General features: G+C 40.5%; 1 protein-coding gene across 1 annotated transcript; it reads left to right on the top strand.

Moving 5' to 3' along the window:
- The first annotated feature begins 158 nt into the window (after nucleotides 1-158).
- On the top strand, nucleotides 159-19,653 carry LOC125461665 (protein phosphatase 1K, mitochondrial-like). The gene is made up of 7 exons (XM_048550609.2): nucleotides 159-212; nucleotides 4,410-4,850; nucleotides 4,935-5,035; nucleotides 9,769-9,931; nucleotides 10,571-10,715; nucleotides 10,801-10,935; nucleotides 11,156-19,653. Exons 2-7 carry the CDS (start codon nucleotides 4,444-4,446, stop codon nucleotides 11,285-11,287), a joined length of 1,083 nt encoding a protein of 360 aa, XP_048406566.1. The 5' UTR covers nucleotides 159-212; nucleotides 4,410-4,443; the 3' UTR covers nucleotides 11,288-19,653.
- The last annotated feature ends 511 nt before the right edge of the window (nucleotides 19,654-20,164 follow it).

Raw genomic sequence — 20,164 nt, 5'->3', positions numbered from 1 at the left:
GCTGCACTGGGAGAACTGTGAAGAGTTATTCACAAAGTGAATGAGAGGTGCAGTGAAGTGTGAGTTCGCGGGCAGGGGTGCTTTACTGGTGTTTGGCCTGTGTCGCACTCCGCGGCTCTCTATATAAACACAGGTTTCAGCAGCTGTTCGTTGGCGACATTCAAGGGAGGAGTTTGTGTATGTGTGTTAAGTATGAGCCCAGCGACCGGCCGGTGAGTTTTGGGGTATTCAATACGGACAATAATAATACTTTGACCCGGAGAATCGGTTTAGGGCAACATCGCTAGCAGAGGGTGAATGTCGAGGATCAATTATTACGGGAGTTAGAGGGCTACCTGTCTATCTGTTTCTGATTAGAATCAATGTACGGTGCTCGGTTTCTCGTTCTCCAGGTACGAGCTGCAGTACTGTGCAGCGCCAGTCGGGTTTGGAACAAGGTTGGTACCATGTTCATCTCTATGATAATCCTCAACAGCTGACCGGCCTAAGCAGGGGTTGCTGCCAGTACATTGCTGCTTGGTGTACTGAGGAGCATGTATCTGGCTTCAGCAAAAGCCAAAAAAGTAGCTTGGATTGGGACTGCATTTCTACGTCAAACTGAGGTAAAGGGGTAATCCCCAGACGAGAGGGAAATAAAAGCACGACTTTTTCTCTTAAAAAAAACAATTTGCCGGTGAAACTGTACAGGCCTGGTAGTATCTCTTTGAAAATGAAGCTTTGAATCTGGTTACTGTTTCATACTGAGCAAGCTCACTGGTTGGAGTCACATGCATGTAATCTTCGTTGGATGCCAGGCACTTATTTTAGTTCAGTTCCAGTTACCCCTGTAGGCATTCATTCCTTGGTAGTATCCTGGATCCAACTGTCTTCAGCTGCTTCATAAATGACCTTCACTCCCATCATAAAGTCAGAAGTGGGGCTATTTACTGATGACTGCACCATTTGTGAATCTGATAATAAAACAGCCCATGTCCAAATGCAGCATGATCTGGAAAATATCCAGGCTTGTGCTGAAAAGTGACAAGGAATGATTCTACTGGACAATGTCAGCCAACCTTCATTTTTATGAAGGGAACCTGACTACTGCCCTTTAGCATTGTGGCATTACCATCACTGCCATTCTGAGCATTCTGGGAATTATCATTCACTCAGACGTGTGTGTGTGTGTGGCTCAGCACTGACTAATGCCTGCTGATTATCAAGGCAAACATCAGGAGTGTGATCATTTGCCTGGATGAGTGCAATTTCAACATGTTTGACACTGCCTGCGGCAAAGCAGCCCACTTGACTGGCACCACATCCGCTGCCTTCACTAACAGTCAGCAGTGTGTACCATTAAGATGCACTGCAGAAATTCACAAATTTCTTAAGCCAGTAGTTTTCTTAAAGTGGTATGCTATACAAGGTGGGTGTGTCACAATTTCTGTGAGGCACTGTTGCTCTCCCTGAGCAAGATCACATCTCTGCTTCCAATCTGCTCTGGAGCTTCTGTCTTACTCAATGGTATAAGAACCAGGCAGTCTGGCAGGCAAAAGATGTGTGAAGCTGGATGAACACAGCAGGCCAAGCGGCATCAAAGGAGTAGGAAAGTTTGATGTTTTGGGTCAAGACCTTTCTTTAGTACAGGTAGATAAGTCTGCACCTTGAGCCTGCTCTGTCACTTTGTGATCATAGCTGATCCCATCTTGGCCTTGCTCCAATTCCCTGCCTGCTCTCCATAACCCTCCAACTCATTGCTAATGAAATCTGGCTATCTCCTTCAACTTAATGTCCCAGCATCCACTCTGGGATAGTGAACTTCAGATTTATGACCCCTTGGGAACTTTGTCTCCTCACTTTTAAATCTGCTGCTCCTCATCCTGAAACTATAACCCCTTGCTCTAGGTTCACTGGGAAGCACTTACTGCATTTGTCCCAGTCCTAGGTACTGGAACTGTGCCCAACTTTCCACAGAGCAGGAGGAGCATGTGTCTCATATCTGCATGATATGATCACTAAACTGCATTGAGCTAATGATGTGCCATATTTGATTGATAATTTTTAAAATCATTTTTGTTTTTATTTCATCTGAGATGCTTGTCCATCATTAATTGTCCAGAGGGCAGTTGAGTTAACCACCACTGTCTGCAGTCTCATGTAGTCAGACCAGGTAAAATGGCAGCTCCTCCATTCTGAGGAAGGGTAACTGGACCCAAAATGTTAACTCTTGATATCTCTTCAGATGCTTTCTATGTCCAGTTACCAATCCCTTTATCTTCTAAACTTTAATTAGATTGCTTATTCTTCTAACCTGAATAAGCTTAAACTGCTCAACTTCATAAGACTCACCCTCTTTGGAATCAATCTAGTGAACCTCCTCTGAAATCCTCCAATACACCTACATCCTTCAAGGGGACCAGAATTGTACACCATACTCCTGTGATTGCACTCGTTCACTGTAGTTTCAGCAACATTTCTCTTTATGCTCTCATCCTTTGACAATCAAAGCCAAAATTCTAATTGCCTGTTGTACCTGCAGACTAGTTTTCCGCTGACATCCATCATTCATGTGCAGGGGAAGAGACATTGCTTGGTTATGTGCCAATCCAAACATTCTATATGGCCATGTGCAGTGGTTGCACAGCATCTTTCCAGTGTGCTAAGAAGTTGTTTCTCATCAAACCTTAGTGGTGAAGGTTAGGAACCACTGCCTTAGACTGCAGTTTCTAATCCCATGAAAATTCCTCCTTCAAGCCACTCACCATCCTAACTTTTAAAGTATATTGCTGTTTCTTGACTGTTGGTTCAAAATCCTGGATCTCCCTTCCTAATGGTATGGTGGGTCTACCTACACCACAGACTGCAGAAGTGCAAGAAAGCAGCTCACTGTCAACTTGTGAGCAATTAGGAATAGACAATAAATGTTGCCCCAGTCAGTGATGTCCACGCCCCATGATATACCACAAACTCCATACTGACCCCTCTGGGATGCCTCTGAACTCGGACTTGCAGTTTGGAAAACTCTCCTCAACCACTACCCTGTACTTCTCAGCCAGCAAATTCTGGATGCAAACATTAAGGCTCAGAGCTCATGGGATCTGAGGAAATTGGGCTATGCAGGACCTTGTCGAAAGACTTGCTGAAATTATACTAACCTGTCAAAACTGACGTCCTCCTCTCGACACCAGGTCATCTCCGGGGGTGGGGGGGGGGGGGTGGTGGAATTCGGTCAAGATGGTCAGACATGAACTCCCCTTAACAAAACAATGCTGACTGTTCTTGATTTTTAAACCTTGCTTCTCCTGGTGCAGATTAATTCTGCCCCACAGAATTGCTTCCAATAGTTTTACCACCACTCGGGTTAGACTGGACTATAGTTTCCTGCATTATCCCTGCTCCTTTCTTGAATAATGGTACCACATTGGCTGTTCTCCAAGTGCTCTGGCATCTCTCCTGTGGCCAAGGAGGAATTGAAAATAGTTATTGCCATTGCCAGCAGCACTGCTATTTTCTTCCTTGCCTCACTCATGAACCTAGATAATGTTTCATCTGGGCATGGATAGTTCATCTGCCCAATCCTGCCAGATACTTAGAACCTCCCCTTTCTGTGCTAGTTTCTTGTCACAGCTCTTCTCCTTTTTGGGTTTTTTTGTAGTAAATACTTTTTTCCCCTGGCTAGGCATGTTTTAGCTGCTGTGTGACATGTCCAGCTTGTAGTGGTCCCCTGAAACCCTCCTCTTGCGCCATCTCCACAGCCACTTATTCATCTCCTCCTGCCATTCCTACCTTGATTAGCACATTGCAGTGGTAGCAGCCCTAAGTTGGCTACCTTTTTGAGATCCTACTTTTTAAAATTGCCTCCTAACTCTCTCTATACTGCTTTTAGGGTACTTTTGGTTTTAAACCTGTGGTCTTGGTATGTAGTGATAGCAAGACATTAGCTTTTCACCTTCCTTTTTCCAGAATATTCTGCAGCTGCTCCAAGACAAACATTCTCTCCATGTCTTTGGAGTAAGCAGCTCTCAGTAAACGCTATCCATAGTATGCCCACCCCCTCCGATGCTCCAGTTCTGAAATGTGGGCTTCCAGATGAGAGAGCTGGAAGCAATTAATGCAAATGTTCTTGTTAAGGATAGCTGTTTCCCTCCCTAGAGGATATTGGTGAACCATAATGGGTTTTTCAACAATCTACAATGGTTTCATGGCCATTGTTTAGACTCTCAATTCCTGCTTTTTCCTAAAATTCAGTTCTATCATCTGTTGTTGTGGGATTTGAACCCTGGTCTTCAGGTTAATGGTTGAGCAAGCATACCACTAGGTGGTCATTGCTGTAATAAATGTTATTGGATTCATTGCAATTGTACCAGTCAGTTTGACCTCCTAATGTAAGTATAGTAAGTTAACAACACTTCTCTCTCTTTCTCCTGTAGGTTTCTGTGAAGATTTTTGTTTTAGCCCTTTGCCATGTTTCCAGTCTCCCTTGTTTGCCGCCATGGCAGGCTTCTGGCTGATAAAACAATGAAGCTCATGCGTTTCCAGCCGAAGCCTCCCCACTCCTGTCCATTATCCACTGTTAGCACTAAAATGAACTGGGCAGCTGTTGAAAGAAGTAAGCAGTTCCCAAATTGGGAAAACTTTGGCATTTGGTTAGATGACCCAGTTATTTTACCACCTAGAGTATCAGCTCTTCAATATAAAGAGAAGATAGCCAATGTCGGTTGTGAATGCCAGATTGGAAAGAGAAAGCAAAATGAAGATCGTTTCAGTATAGCTAAACTTCAAAATGGATTATCGTGTTTTGCTGTCTTTGATGGGCATGGAGGGGCTGATGCTGCTGAAATTTGTTCGCAATACATTGGATACTATATTCAGTAAGTGTTTGACTGTTTCCTGGCAATGTTTAGATTTTTATGGTTTTGTCCTTGTTGTGCTGATGTCTCTTTTTTTCCCCAAAGACAAAATCTAATAATAGAAGCAGATTTGGAAAATGTCTTGCTACATTCGTTTCTACAGATTGATAGTGACTTCATACAAAACACTTATGGCTTGAAGGAAGGTGAGTTGCAATCATCTCCCAACTGGGGGGTGCCCTATGTTGCAATAGATAATTAAAATATAAATCATTGTATTTGGAATGCTGTTAAATTTTTCATGTGAACATTGTTTGCTGGGGGTTTCTGGATCCAAACTTGAGAAATTTGAATAAAAACCAAAAAAAACTGCAGATGCTGTAAATCAGTAACAAAAACAAAGTTGCTGGAGGAAAGGTCACCAGACCTGAATCGTTAACTCTGTTTTTTCCTCCACCGATGCTGCCAGACCTGCTGAACTTTTCCAGCAGAGATAATGGGAACTGCAGATGCTGGAAAAGTTCAAGATAATAAAATGTGAGGCTGGATGAACACAGTAGGCCAAGCAGCATCTCAGGAGCACAAAAGCTGATGTTTCGGGCCTAGACCCTTCATCAGAGAGGTCTCTGATGGGTCCAGGCCCGAAACGTCAGCTTTTGTGCTCCTGAGATGCTGCTGGGCCTGCTGTGTTCATCCAGCCTCACATTTTATTATCTTGAACTTTTCCAGCAATTTTGTTTTTGTTGAGAAATTTGAACTTGGTGTGTTGGTGAGCCTTGTTTATTTCTTTAATTGTCTTTGTCCGTAGCATTTGAGTGATTCCAAGTAGAACAGTGTCTCTGTGTGAAGGAAAAATATTCTTCTGTTTTAAAAAGTACAGATTTCCTGTCTGCATGTTTTTGTATCTTTTCCTGGGTGTTGGTTAGCTGCAAATTTTTTTGTGGAATAAAAGAAGCATTTGAGACAATTCCAATTTTAAGGCTTATGACTGAATTATTTCCTCCATTCACCCAGGCAGAAAGCTAACAAAAAATGGAGAGTCGGAAGCTTGTCCCCCCTGTCTGTCTTGCAGGCTCAACTGAACCAGCAAATACTATCCTCAGTCAGGGAATTAAATCCACTGACTAAACTAATTGACCTGTGATCTTTGCAGTGTTGTGACAAAGTAGAATTATATGCTAATTCTGCATACACAATTTTAGTGACTTAGAGTAGTACCACTCAGTCAGCCATACAGCATGGAAATAGACTTTTTTTGGTCCAACTAGTCCACACTTGCCATGTTCCAAAACTGAACTAGTACCAATTGCCTGCATTTGGCCCATATACCTCAACCCTCCAAAAACACACTAACCACTAATCACTCCTTTTTTTTAAGAAGGGATGATGACCATCATGTCCTTTTTTCTTTAATCAAATCCCCCTGCCTTACCGCCCCCCTCAAAATATGTCCCCTAGCTTGAACTCCCCCTACCTTTGGGAAAAGGCGTTTTGCTATTCACTTCATGATTTTTATAAACCCATATATAAGGGCACCCCTCAACCTGCTACGCTGTGGTGGGGAGGGGAAAAATCCCAGCCTTTGTTTTAATAACTCAAACTCTCCATTCCCAGCAACATCCTGGTGAATCTCTTCTGAATGCTCTCCAGTTAATAATAGCCATCCTTTAACCGTGGCACTAGAACTGTTGAGGTTGGTTGGCTCACTGAGCTGGTTTCTTGTTTTGTTACCATGCTTGGGAACATCAGTGCAGCCTCCAATGAAGGGTTGGTGTGTTTTCCCACCTGGTTTTTAAACTCTGGGGCACATTGAGATGGATTGTTCCACTTCTGGTTTTCCTTTGTCATGGAATGTATATAGGGTCATGTTCTGTGTTTATTAGCTTGCTTCGTGGAGTGCCACAAATTCCTAGAAGCATGACGCTCCATGAAGCATGCTATTAATAAACACAGAACTCTATCTCCTATATATTCCACTATGAAGGAAACCAGAAGTGAGACAATCCATCTCAATGGACCCCGGAGTTTTATAACTCAGTAGGGAAAACACACTGCTTCATTGGTGGCTGCACTGATGTTACCAAGCATGGTGACAAAAAAACATCTGTGAAACAAGAAACCAGCTCGGTGAGCCAAACAACCTCAACACCTACAAATCCTACTCTAAACCTTAGTCACTAGAACTGCACATATATTCCAAAAGTGGCCTCACCAATGTCCTGTACTCAAGAGCCTTTTTAATTCTGTTCCAATGCATTTTTTGTTATTTGCCATATGAGTTATGGATCCAGAAGTCCAGATCATGAGTAACCTAGCAAATGGGTTGTTAATCCCTAAACATGTCAGAATTTGATTATTGGTGCAGGTCATATTTTGACAACCTGTTTGGATCTGTTTTGTTGAGGCTTGTTTGGTAGCCCAACACCCGGGTGGAGAGTAGTGACTGTTGCTGCAAACAGGGTGGCATGTTGTCTCAGTAGTTAGCACTGCTGCCTCAGTGTTAGGGACCCAGGTTTGCTTTCAGCCTTGGGTGATGGTGTAATTGGAATTTGCACGCTGTCTGCATGGGTTTCCACTAGATACTTCTGTTTCCTAACACAGTTTAAGATGTGCAGATTAAGTAGATTGGCTGTGCTAAATTACCTGTGTCTAGGGATGTGCAGGCTAGATGGATTAGTCTTGGGTAAAATATGGGGATAAGGTAGGGGGCTGGAGTTGGGTGTGATACTCTTTGGTGGGTCAGTGCAGACTCCATGGGCTGAATGGCCCCTTTCAGTACTGTAGGAATTGTGATAACAACAGCTTGACTTGTAGGTGGGTTGGTAAGTTATTAATGTTGTTCATGTGACCAATAAGATTTGACTTGCTTTTGGTTACTGTGATCACTACAATGAGGCTTAAAATCAATAGTGTCACTACCCAAGGAAGGTTCCTAGAACCAGGATTCGGTGAAAGCATTGGCCATACGTTTTGTCTTGATACAAGGCAGTGTTTTAAGGCCAATTAATTCTGGATGTGTGCTTGGTGGGACTGAAATCAATCATCTGACAGCAATTGTGATTCTTGAAATGGAGGGAGTAGTGAAATACAGTCAGCACAGTAATGTTTGGAGAAATTCCTTTTATCAGACCCAACTTTGATCAGTTTGGCCCAGAAATGAGTCTGTTCACATCTACTTTCTCCCCAGTTCCAGTTAGTGCCTGGCTCCATTTTGCTATCCATGTCTTGGTTTGCCTTTCAGAAGCTTGAAATTTTGTGCTATTCTGCTTTTAGTGCCATTTATTGCTTCATGCAACTTTATACCTCATGTACACTTTTTTCTATAAAACAAGCATATTTAGCTATTAAACATTTAACATTACCAGCCTGTCTAATGAGCATCAATTTTTCTGATTTGTGGTTCCAAGCTAATTGTCCTTCCTAATTCTTTGGTTTTGGAGTCTTTTATTTTCTGGTTTTTGAAAACCTAGTTAGATGTTATTAGGGCTGTGATGCATGTTTTGTTTCTGGCTGTCTGACCAGTGCTGATGTTGGAAGTTTCAGTGCATGCCTCTTTTAAGAAAAGGGGCATAGACACTGGTTTGCACAACTTTACTAACCTAAAGAACTAATTTCCTTTTTTCTTTCAAATAGCTTTGATATTGGCTTCATTTTTGTTACAATTTTGACCACAATCTGATCAATTTTGTAAGAAGATTTTCAGTTGGAAAGAGTAAGACATTTGCTAACCAGGTTTGCTTGTTGCTTATTTAACTCCATTTGGTTTGTAATGTGGCAACTGCAACAGTCATCTTTTCAACATTTTGAAAAGGTTTGATAATGTTTATAGTTAAATTTTAAATGAGCTGTGCCTGGCTTTTGGTTTGTCATTGCTTCTATATTTTAACCTAGGTAAAGGAGTCTAGCTGTTCCTTGTCTGGGCTACTGAAGACGGCAAGTGTTTATAAACATTACCATGTTAGCTCTTTTTGTGAGTTTTTGTCCTTCTATGTCGAACACCCATTTGTTTCTTAATGTTATTACCCTGTTTAAGATTCAGTTTTAATTCTTCAACTTAAATACATCTGACTGGGATCAGTTGTATAGATATACAAACTGTGACAGTTGTTTGAGGCAGCTAGGTTTCTGCAGTTTAACTTCTAACTGCAGCTTAACTGCAAATTAAAAGCTCAATCACAGTTGGACTGCAGCTGTGGAAAATAAATTGAGAAAAGACTAATCTGTGAACAGTAATTACAGATGGGCAGTCTTGCAACTGTACCTTTTTTGTAGCTTAAATTTGTCGTGCAAACTCTTGCAGCTTCTAACAGTTGTTGGTAGTGTTTAAATATGACATGAACCTGGTATAACAATGTTGGTAGTTGATGACACTTGTCGTAATGCAGCTATTTGAGTGAGAGCTGTGGATGATGTAAATCAGGATCAAAAACAGAAGTTGCTGGAAGCTCAAGTCCGGCAGCATCTGTAGTGGGGAAAAGATCAATTTACATTTTAGATCCAGTCACCCTTAAGTGTTGAGGGCAGGTCACCAGACCCAGAAACACTTTGTCTTTGTTTTGGGGTCCAGTGACCTTTTTCCTCAACCCAGTTGAGGAAGGATCACTGGATCCCAAGCATGTCCTCTGATTATTTTTTTTTCTCTCCACAGATGCTGCCAGACCTCCCTGAGCTTCCAGCAGCTTCTGTTTTTGTCCCTTTTCTAATCAGTTTTTAGCAACAACTTCAACAGTAGAGATTGAGATTCATTTTAATATGAAAGTATTTTTAGTATAAAAGGCAATTATTAACACCACTCGTAAATCAGTGTTCAAGATTTAAAGTCCTATTTGTGCTTTTCTAAAGTATCACATTGTGTTAGGAGTGATATGAGATGTTTACGTGCCATGATCAAAAACATTGTTGGACAACAGTTTTTAATGCTGTTCTAACCCTTTTCCAGGTGAGCTGCTAACATCAGGGACAACTGCAACTGTAGCTTTGCTGAATGAAACAATACTTGTAGTCGCCAGTGTTGGAGATAGTCCAGCGATTCTTTGTCGTGAAGGAAATGCTAAACAACTAACAGAAGATCACACCCCAAGAAGGAAAGATGAAAAGAAAAGGTATGTGTAATTTACAAAATAAATCTGATCTCTTCTGTGGCTCACTCTCTCTCTCTCTCTTTTTTTTTTCTTTTATAGAAAGATTTAATGCTGAGTGCACACTATGTAGATTCAATAGTTCAATACCAAGAATGGGAGACTAGGTAAGCACTTAACTCTAGGATTGTTCACACGGAAATCTAGAGAGATTTAATGTTAGTTTGCCCTTTTTTAAAATTGTGTGGCTTCAGGTTGTGAAATTATAAATAGAAAATCAAAATCTTTTGTATGAAGAGAGGGGTTAGGTGAAATTGCAACGTTGGATAGGCAATAGCTGAATTGGAAACTATTTCAACCTTAAAATTGGACAGATGGGAAGATAAAGCTACAGAACTATAGGGAGAAAATGAAGTAGCAGCATTACTGCAAAGAGTTGAGTCATAATAAGATGATGGTGCTCCAGTATTGTAGATCATACTGTTCTAGCTCTAGCAGCAGTTGTATAAATGTCACATGCAAATGGAGAAAATATACTGACATCAAGCAGGCTAGTTGTGTCCAATTGTTTCGTAATCTGAAATTGATTTAAACTTTTTTTAACATTGGCTGGAACCTGTATTAACTGGAGATTGTGATTCTGTTTTTTTTAAAACAACTAAGGATTAAGGAGTGTGGCGGTTTCATAGACTGGAATTCTGTTGGAGATCCTTATGTGAATGGTCGATTAGCCATGACCCGTAGTATTGGGGATGTGGATCTCAAACCTTTTGGGGTAACTGCTCAACCAGAAGTTAACACAGTCAAGGTAAAACATCTTGAGCTTTACTTGTGTCACATGTTTCCTTTCCAAAGTGTTAAATCTAACTATATAGTGTCAACATTATTACTAGTTGGAACATGCAAAAGACTGTTTCCTGATCCTGACCACTGATGGAGTTAGTGGAATTATGGAGGCACAAGAGATGTGTGACATTGTGAAAAAATACCAGGACCCATCAGAAGCTGCTGCAGTTGTAAATGAGCAGGCAAGAAAGATTATCGCACCTTAACTATCCCCAGTATTTCCCCCCTGTTTGTTACTGTTAACTTCTAGCATTATACACTTCACTGGCCTTATTAATGTAACTGTTTATTTCAATTTCCTAAGGATAATGGAAACTATTTCTTTAATTTTTAATCCAGTGCAGATTGATACTGTTCACTCCTGTTATTTTATAATCTAATGTTAATAAATGTAAATTTCAGGCTCTGCAGTATGGAACGCAAGATAATGTAACTACCATGGTTGTGCCTCTTGGTGCCTGGGGGAAATACAGTACTTCACTTGGTCAAACAAGTTTTGGAAGGATGATGGTTGCAAGCTCCAGATGGCACTGAGTGTTCACTGATATTGGAAACCACCACAATCTAAGCCAGATTTCCACCATTTTATAAGATGTTTGTAATTGTCTCTTGGATTTTTGTTACATCTGTTAAAATGTAAGTTGACACTGTAATCCACATCAGTTACTTTTCTTTGTTAGATCTGAATACTATTACCATGCAGTTAGCAATGTCAACCGCTGACGATTCAATCTGACTTTGCCAAAGTTGACTTGTAACTAATTCAGCATCCATGTAAGTATAATAACACCCCTAGTGTTCATGTGCAAATGATGATACTACAGCCCTGAACAAGGGGCAGGTGTGTGTGTGTGTGTGTGTGTGTGTGTGTGTGTGCAGAGCTAAAAGGCTGGGTGGGGAGCAAGAAAGTGAATTGAGCACAGACGTAATGGGTCAAAAGGCCTATTCTGTGATGTATGTAGCAATGGGCCGACTAATCCATGTCTTCATTTGCAGCTTATAGACTGGACCAGATCCTGTCAAAATACATTAGAAGTAGGGTCTACCTTGGCCATCCTTTTTTGTCATCTTATTTCAAAGGCAAGTACCTGGTGTTTTGTCCTGGATGCAACCCGACTGGCCAAACTATTGGATTTAAAGCAAAACATGCTTTACTCATCCACTATAGCTCAAACACAACAAAGAGGAATACATAACTCTATTGGTGAAAACTTAGCAGAATAATAAACTATTAATAATTCCAATATAGTAACATCCTGTAAGGATAGTAACACTCTTAACAAAAAGACATTTTTTAAAAAAATCAATTTGTTTTAGTTAAACTGAGGTAGACTTGCACAGTAAATAAGGTCCTGAGGAGTGTGGTGGAACAGAGGGACCTAGGTGTACAAGTATGTTGTTTTTTGAAAAAGCAGCATCACAGGTGGACAAGGAGGTGGAAGGCATTTGCATGCTGGTCTTCATCGGTTGAAGCATTGAGCGTTGGAGTTAGGACATTGTTACAGTGGACTAAGTTGTTGGTGAGGCTCCACTTGCAATATTGTGTACAGTTTTAGTCACTTTTTTCCTTTTAGGAAAGATATACTTCAATCATCTTTGCACACTTTCCACTTTGAGGACATTGCCTGGACTAGTAGGCCTGAGTGTACGGGGAGAGATTGGCTAGGATAGGACTTTCCTCCTTGGAAGGTAGGAGAATGAGGGTTGACCTTTATTGAGATGTATATAAAAATCATGAGGGACATAGGAAGGAATGTACACTCTTTTCTCGGATGGGGAATTGAAAATTGAGGGCATAGGTTTAAGGTGAGAGGAGATAGATTTTAAAGACCTGAGGGGCAACTTCACACAGTGGTTCATGTACAGAATGGACTGCCAGAGAAAGTGGTTGAAGCAGGTAAATTTAAAAAAAAAAATCTCTATAGGTAGATGGATGAGAAGGGTTTAGAGGAAAATGGATCAAATGTGGACAATTTGGAACTATCCAAGTAGGCAGCATGGACCAGTTTGGGCTGAAGGGCCTGTTTGCATGCTGAATTACTCTGACGCCATACCTCACATGCAACTCCAGCCACAGGAAGAGTGCCTTCAGCATTTAGCTATAACCGAGAGGTGAGGAGGAATAGTTTCTACTTCAAGACACCAGCAATTGCTGAAAGCTAAAACTGAAAATCCTGATTCTCTGCAAGCATGACCATGCCCATTCAGGCTGTTTCTGTTCCAAGCTCAAAGAAAACCCAAGGCCTCAAGCTGTTTACTTTGAGTTTTCAGTAGACAGCTCAACCTCTGCCTTCAAACCTCTTTGTTTTAAAAACCAGCATAAAGTGCACCTTTTTATAAAGCCATAGTATCTCACATGTACCTCATGTCTTTTTTAAGCATCAAACACCAGTTTGTTTTCTTGTACAATATTCAGCCGCCTTTTTAAAATGCATCTATACAACTCCCTCCTTTTTCCTATAGATGTTTCTCCTGAATTCCTGGTTTCATTCCTTGGTTATCTTGTCTTGAACATTTCTAATTTCACCCTTGCCTTCAAATATTCTCTTGTGGATGCTTAATCAAAACCTTTTCAATTTTATTCTTGGGTCAACACTGATTTTCTGTTTTATTTTATTTGCTGGATTCTGGATGGAGGCCATCCTGCAGGAATGGTGTCTGGTCACAAAACCTGAACAAGTCTGAAATTGACATTGTCCACCATTTTCAGGAAACTACTTGGCAAATGTTTAAGCTTGTAAGTCTGAAATTATATGTTGCCCACACTTTGAGGCTGACTTCTCCATAACAGCAACAGGCTTGGTGATCTTGCTAATGTTGGTTATTTGGATTTACATAATTTGAAGCTGCTGACAGCTTTTGTTGAAAGGGAGCAAGTAGGGAGTTCTATTAAATTGTGTGCCATCCATTTTGTATAGGAATGATTCCTTTGGAGATGGGGTTGGTGGGCTGGGTTTGGAAAACCTGGCTAAAGCTTTGCTCCCTATCTTGGAGAAAAGGCACAAGGGGCCAGGAAAAAGGCCAGTAGTGCCAGATCAGGCTGATGTGCTTGAAGGTGGTGATAGGATGCTATTTCCTCAGTGTGGCTTTCCAGGCAAGTGATCACTACAATCTGATGCTGGTTGGTGTCAGTCTCCTCCGGTTATGTAATTGGTCATCTGGCCATGAGGCTTAGTGATCTTAATTAATTTTTGCCTTGATAGAGCCAGCAATGTAGTCACGTGGTCACGTGCCATGTTCAAGTAGGTATAAGTTAATTCAGTGTGGACACTGTCAGATTGAGCCAGACAGTTTAGAATCAGTGCATTTCCAAAAGTGCAGGTCATGGATGCAATTTCCCATTGTCTTTACAAAGCTTCCCAGGTGACCTGAGTATTTGTCAAAAAGATACGGCTCTGTTTAACACCCGGCTTTTGTGACCACCATGATCAGATCATGCAGACCGACATCCCTTGGATATTTGCCTGAGCTGAACCCTAATTAAATAAGTGGCTTCTGGGTGACAGGATTAAACCTTGGAAGATAGCTGACTCTGGTGCACCACTCGCGGACAGAGCCCAGAAGGACAATTGGCCTGAGCAAACTGATTCCATACCTACCTGGACGGATCGCATGGTGGTCTGCTTTTTGCACCCAAATGTCACAGGGTCCATACTGTGTACTGTGCATTCTGACCCTCAAGAGGTGTTGGCAGAGGACTATTTGATGGAGCTGCCATCTCCTCAGAGGGTGAACCATGGAAACCAGCTGTTCACTGAGACTGCCTGCAGACTGGCATGTTCAAACAGACTGACTTGTTCAAATGACTTCTCCTGAGCGAAAATTCTGATTGATTCAATCTGAGTTTCAGGTACAGCTGCTGCAGTCCCATATGGAGTTTATTTTGTAATGACTGAGCTCAATAAAACACAACCTTAGCACCTCTTTCTCCATTCTAATCCTTTCCAATGTTAAAGGCAACTGAAGTTAGTGCCAAAGTCAGATACCACATTTATCCAGTGAAATTAATCTGACAACTGTCTGCCCATTCTGCACTTTAACAACATTTTGTAACTTGTTGTCATCCTCATTGACTATTTTCTCCCACTTTACTACTGTCAGTCTACAAATTCAAACTGATTCCAAAGTCCATTTTGTAAATCATGAACAGCACTGGTCCCATTGCTGATGCTTGTGAAATACTACATCCTATTTTCTGGGAAACTGAATGACTGCCTACCTCTTACTTCTAGTCTGCCTTCAAGACAGTACAGTCAGCAAGTCATTGTCACTTAACTTCACATTCTGATCTTCTTGATAATACAATTATTAATATATTGGGGGGGGCTTTGAAAATATAGACAAATTGAATCTGAAACACTGCTGCCTTCTGTCACTTAAAATTTCTACAGAGTTGGTCAAGCAATATTCTATCTTTCATAAACTCCATTTTGATTATCTACTTTTTTTTTCTAAAAGAGACCCATTTATTCTACAATCAATAGTAGGCTGTCTAGTCTACAGTTTCAGCTTCCTGTGAAGTACAGATATCACAGTTATGCACCAGTGTTCTGCAAACTTTTCATTAAAAGACAAAGATTATTATCTCAGTTTTAAAAACCCAAGGATTTAAGTTTGTTCCAATTCCACCTGTGTCCCTATCCTTTAGTATCTATACTTGAAACTAGAAGCAGGAATTGGTCTTTCAAGCCTGTTCTGCCATTCAACATGATCATGGTTGATCCTGTACCTCAAAGACTTTGCTGCTTTTTCTCAACACCCCCTAATGTTGCCTTGTTTCTTTATTAATGAAGCTTGTGTTTTTAGCTTTCCAGAGCAATATAGTTTGCTTAGTCTGAGAACTATTCATTGTTTGTCAGTATGTTGTCTATTTGTTTTTATTCAGCCCCAAAGTTGTCACCAGTCTGTTATCCTTTCTCATCATGCCTGTTCTTAAATTATTATCCTAAATTGTAACTGTTGTGGTCTCTATCCCCATTGCTTTTAGCCATACTTGGTGCCTTCCCTGCTATTGGATCTAATAGCAAAAGTTTCTCTTGTCAGACTTGCAGATTAAAGGTGAGATTGCTGAAGTCCTCCTGGACCATAGGGCTGCTTCTCCATCAGTGGGGGAGTTGAACGTCACTCTGCATCACAAACCAGCCATCCAATAAACTGAACTAACAACCTTGGATTTTTAAAAAAAAAACTCAATGTTATAGGCACTCATTCCTTTATCACCTCTAGCTACCTCTTCTGGACCACTTTTAATACCAGGATGGTTGAAAACACCCATGATTGGATTTTAAAAATCCACAATTTTTTGCATGTTTCTTCCTCCATCTCCTGTCCAGTATTGTGGTCTGTAGACTTCAATTATTGGACTGATATTATCTTACTTTTATCCAAGTGGATTCACGTTTGCTGATGGCCATATTACACTTATGACCCCTGCCCCCATATCTTATAGGTACTAATTCCCAGTGCTGAATTTCTTTTACATTATCATGATTTGGTATTCAAGCAATGTATCTGGTTCTGTTTTGAGATGTACAAATTTTGTTAACAGTTCTTTAATCATCTTGATACACTGTCAATTCTACTTATCTCTGACCATCTGGGTTACTGAGGAATGATTAAACTATTGCCTCTTTCCAGTCCCATTTAATATTGGGCTGGTTTATTTTGTGTCCATCCTTTCTTCTTAAATATTAAAATTCTAATACTCAATGTAGTCCGTACTGTACTGTTCTTCTGCTGCACTGGTGTAGAATCTCTGTAACTGGCTCATTTGAAACATGTGAATGGTACACTATTGCTGTACTTGTGACAGGTAATCTTTCCTACCCATTGCAGCTGGCTTTTTTTAAATATGAAGTATTACTTACAGTACCAAAGGGTTTTTGCAGTAGCTATTTTTATCAATTATAGATTATCATTTCTTTTAATTAGATATAAATACTTGCTTCTTTCAAAGCCTTGTCCCATTGTTTCTTGGTATAACTCCCCTTTTTTAAACTTGCTGAACTGTAGTACATCCTGAATTTACTCTTGTTCTAACCTCTGACTTTACAGTCTTTGTGCCTTTTATTGATTTTTGTCTGTCTGCTTTGTGCCTTTTTGAGCCTAACTGGTAACCTGTTTTCATGTGATTGGAATGGTTCACTAGCCCGTTTTGATGCCCTGCTTTGTTTTGGTCAGATGTAAATTATAGGTTTTGAACTTTGTTTCAGAAAGTTATTGGTGAATCTTTAATGGGTACCTGTTGATATCGTGTATTACTGTCAAATATTCTGAAGCTGTTCATATCAATTCAGTGATGTAATATTGTCCTGTTATTTGTGTTTTTGTAAAGTGGCTGTGTGGATGAATCAGTTAAGGAATTAACAACCTGTCAGATGTTTTAAGAGTACATTTTACTTGGTTTCTCCTGCTCCAGTGCTGAAACAGGATTTTATTTGGCAATTAACTCCAATAACAAGTTTCCTTCTTATGTTTTCAAGTTTTATTGTATTGTTGACTAATTGTCTCATTTGTAACAGACCTCGTTTTTGGCTTAAGTGATTTTCATGGTGGACAGCTCACAGCACCATTCAAATTAAACAGAATTAGAATTAATACTCTAGTATAGGCTGATCAGTAGCTGAATTTTTCTCCTTCATTCCCATAGAAGCAAAGTGAAAAAACATCGTGTGACCCATATATTGAACTGCAGAGTAGATTTTTTGTGCACAAATTAACAATTAGACTTTTGAATGATTCAGTGCCATTTAATGCACGTTGTCAAAATTTTGACAGTAGCTGTGGAACAGGATAAACCAAGGAAATCCCCCACTTGCCTGCCCCATGGCAATACTGATGACCTGTGTATTGACCCATTTTAATGTGGTATTGATCTTGTTTGCTTCAGTTTGCATTTGAAGTTGTGTACTTCAACCTATTGCACTGTTTTTAACCAGAATTGTTAATGGTTTTTGTACAAACTCCTCCCTTAGGTTAAAAGTAACTAACTGTTGTTTGACTGCATTAAGTTAGTTTAAGGAAACGTTTTCTAAAGGTCCACAGGTATTTCTGCTATGACACAAATTGGTTATAACACAATTGATGAATAGTGGACACTGTTTGGGTTATGTAACTTTCTGCTATACAGAATATTTCAGGGAAACGACTATTTTCTACGGTGTGATTTTTCTATAGTGAGGTCGCCAGAATGCAATAATTATGGGAGAAATACCTGTACTTTGTTTTTGCACCATAATTACACACTTGTAACATGCAAGTTGTGAATGTAAACTGATCACTCCCTCTGTCTGAAGCTCGTTTGTTCAATTAAATGAGCATTTGAAAAAAATGAAACTGTATTCAGTTTCACCAGATAAATGAATAAACTATTCTAAATTATAGCAGAGATATATTTGCATGAATGATAGCTTCACACTGTAAATACTAATGGTTTTGAATATCAAGTCACTCCACAATTCAAGCTTTCATCATTGTCTTGTTTTGACCTTTTCATAATGTTACCTTTTTATGATGTCTATTATTGTCAATGGGGATGATATTGAATGCACGGATTGGGTCCTCCAGAACAAGCCCAAGTTTCATCTATTGCAGCATTCAGTTGATTTTTGAATGATGTCAAGACTGTGTTGCCTGCTGTCTACCCTATAGTTATAGTGCATTCATCACAGTAGAACTTCCTTTATCAATCTGAAATGCCTCCTAATTCCACTCTGTATCGTTTGTGTTGTCATTTATTTGAGCATCTCCCGTTTTTCATCCTTGCCAGAGGCAGCTCCTCATAAGATCTGATTTAGAATGTCCCACTGAAAGCTAAAGGAAAAGCTTAACCTGCCATACATTTTTTTTAAATCTGAGCAAAGCAGGAAATGGTGGAAACTTTTTAGGTCACCAGCATCCGTAAAGAGTATATGTAACCTAATGCCCAATTTCACCTTCTGAAACTCCACTCCAGGGTAGGCAACAGTGTGGAGCTGGATGAGTGCACCAAGTCCCCAAGGGAGACTTGTGCCAGGGACAACAAAAATCAATGATATTGATCACACTGCAATACACCAAATTAAATTCATTTTCTATTGGAATGTTGTATACAAATGGTTATCTCAGCAAAAGTGACTTTCATATCCTGTCTTTTTTAAACAAAAGATGCAACATTTCTGACTGTAAACACTGCTATAGCAATTAGCCACATATTTTAATTGATGTTTGCAGCTTTTTACTTTTGAAATTGTCAGTGTGTCACTTTTTTGTTTCCATTTTCTCTATCTACTAAATTTACTTCCTCTGACATAGCCCTTGCCTCAAATGTTAGGGTCAGATAACGGCTGCCTTCTGTACTTAACTTTTTTAAAGCTAGTAGAGTATATAGGAATAAGGAAGTGATTAAACAAGGGAGGTGATGGCTGAGGTGGTGTTATTACCAGGGTCTCTGGATTGATGCCCTGGGAATACAGGTTCAAAATCTTCCATGGCAGATTGTTAGATTTGAATTAAATATCTTTAGTCTGAACATATTGCCCTTTTGGTATGGAAGGAAAATACTCTCTGGCTTGCTCTACGCACATGCATACAAATCTCTGGGATGAATTTGTAATGGCAGATGAATTCTGTTGTGTTCAAAAAGAACACAGTACGTAGACAGGCAATGTGGCATAGTATAAATTGCTACTTTGGAAATAAAGCCAGTCTGATTTTCAAGTTGGTACATAGCCTGATTCTAAATGTGGTCTCACATCAAAAATACATTGACCTGAGATGTCACCTCTGATATCTTAACTAAAGGTTTTATCTCTGGGCAGTGACTTGAAAGAAATCCTTGGATTTGCATATTGATCTTTTCTATTGTATGATTTAACAGCCATCTTTGAGCTAATGCAAGATAATAAAATGTGAGGCTGGATGAACACAGCAGGCCAAGCAGCATCTCAGGAGCACAAAAGCTGACGTTTCGGGCCTGGACCCTCCTTCAGAGAGGGGGATGGGGAGAGGGAACTGGAATAAATAGGGGGAGGCGGACCGAAGGAGAGTAAAGAAGATAGGTGGAGAGAGTATAGGTAGGGAGGGGATAGGTCAGTCCAGGGAAGACGGACAGGTCAAGGAGGTGGGATGAGGTTAGTAGGTAGATGGGGGTGCGGCTTGGGGTGGGAGGAAGGGATGGGTGAGAGGAAGAACCGGTTTAGGGAGGCAGAGACAGGTTGGACTGGTTTTGGGATGCAGTGGGTGGAAGAGCTGGGCTGGTTGTGTGGTGCAACCGGTTCTTCCTCTCTCCCATCCCTTCCTCCCACCCCAAGCCGCACCCCCATCTACCTACTAACCTCATCCCACCTCCTTGACCTGTCCGTCTTCCCTGGACTGACCTATCCCCTCCCTACCTATACTCTCTCCACCTATCTTCTTTACTCTCCTTCGGTC

Source organism: Stegostoma tigrinum, chromosome 20, assembly GCF_030684315.1.
Source record: "Stegostoma tigrinum isolate sSteTig4 chromosome 20, sSteTig4.hap1, whole genome shotgun sequence".
NCBI classification, from domain to species: domain Eukaryota; kingdom Metazoa; phylum Chordata; class Chondrichthyes; order Orectolobiformes; family Stegostomatidae; genus Stegostoma; species Stegostoma tigrinum.
Note: the sequence above shows the minus strand (reverse complement) of the source record. Positions and strands in the feature narration are given on the sequence as shown.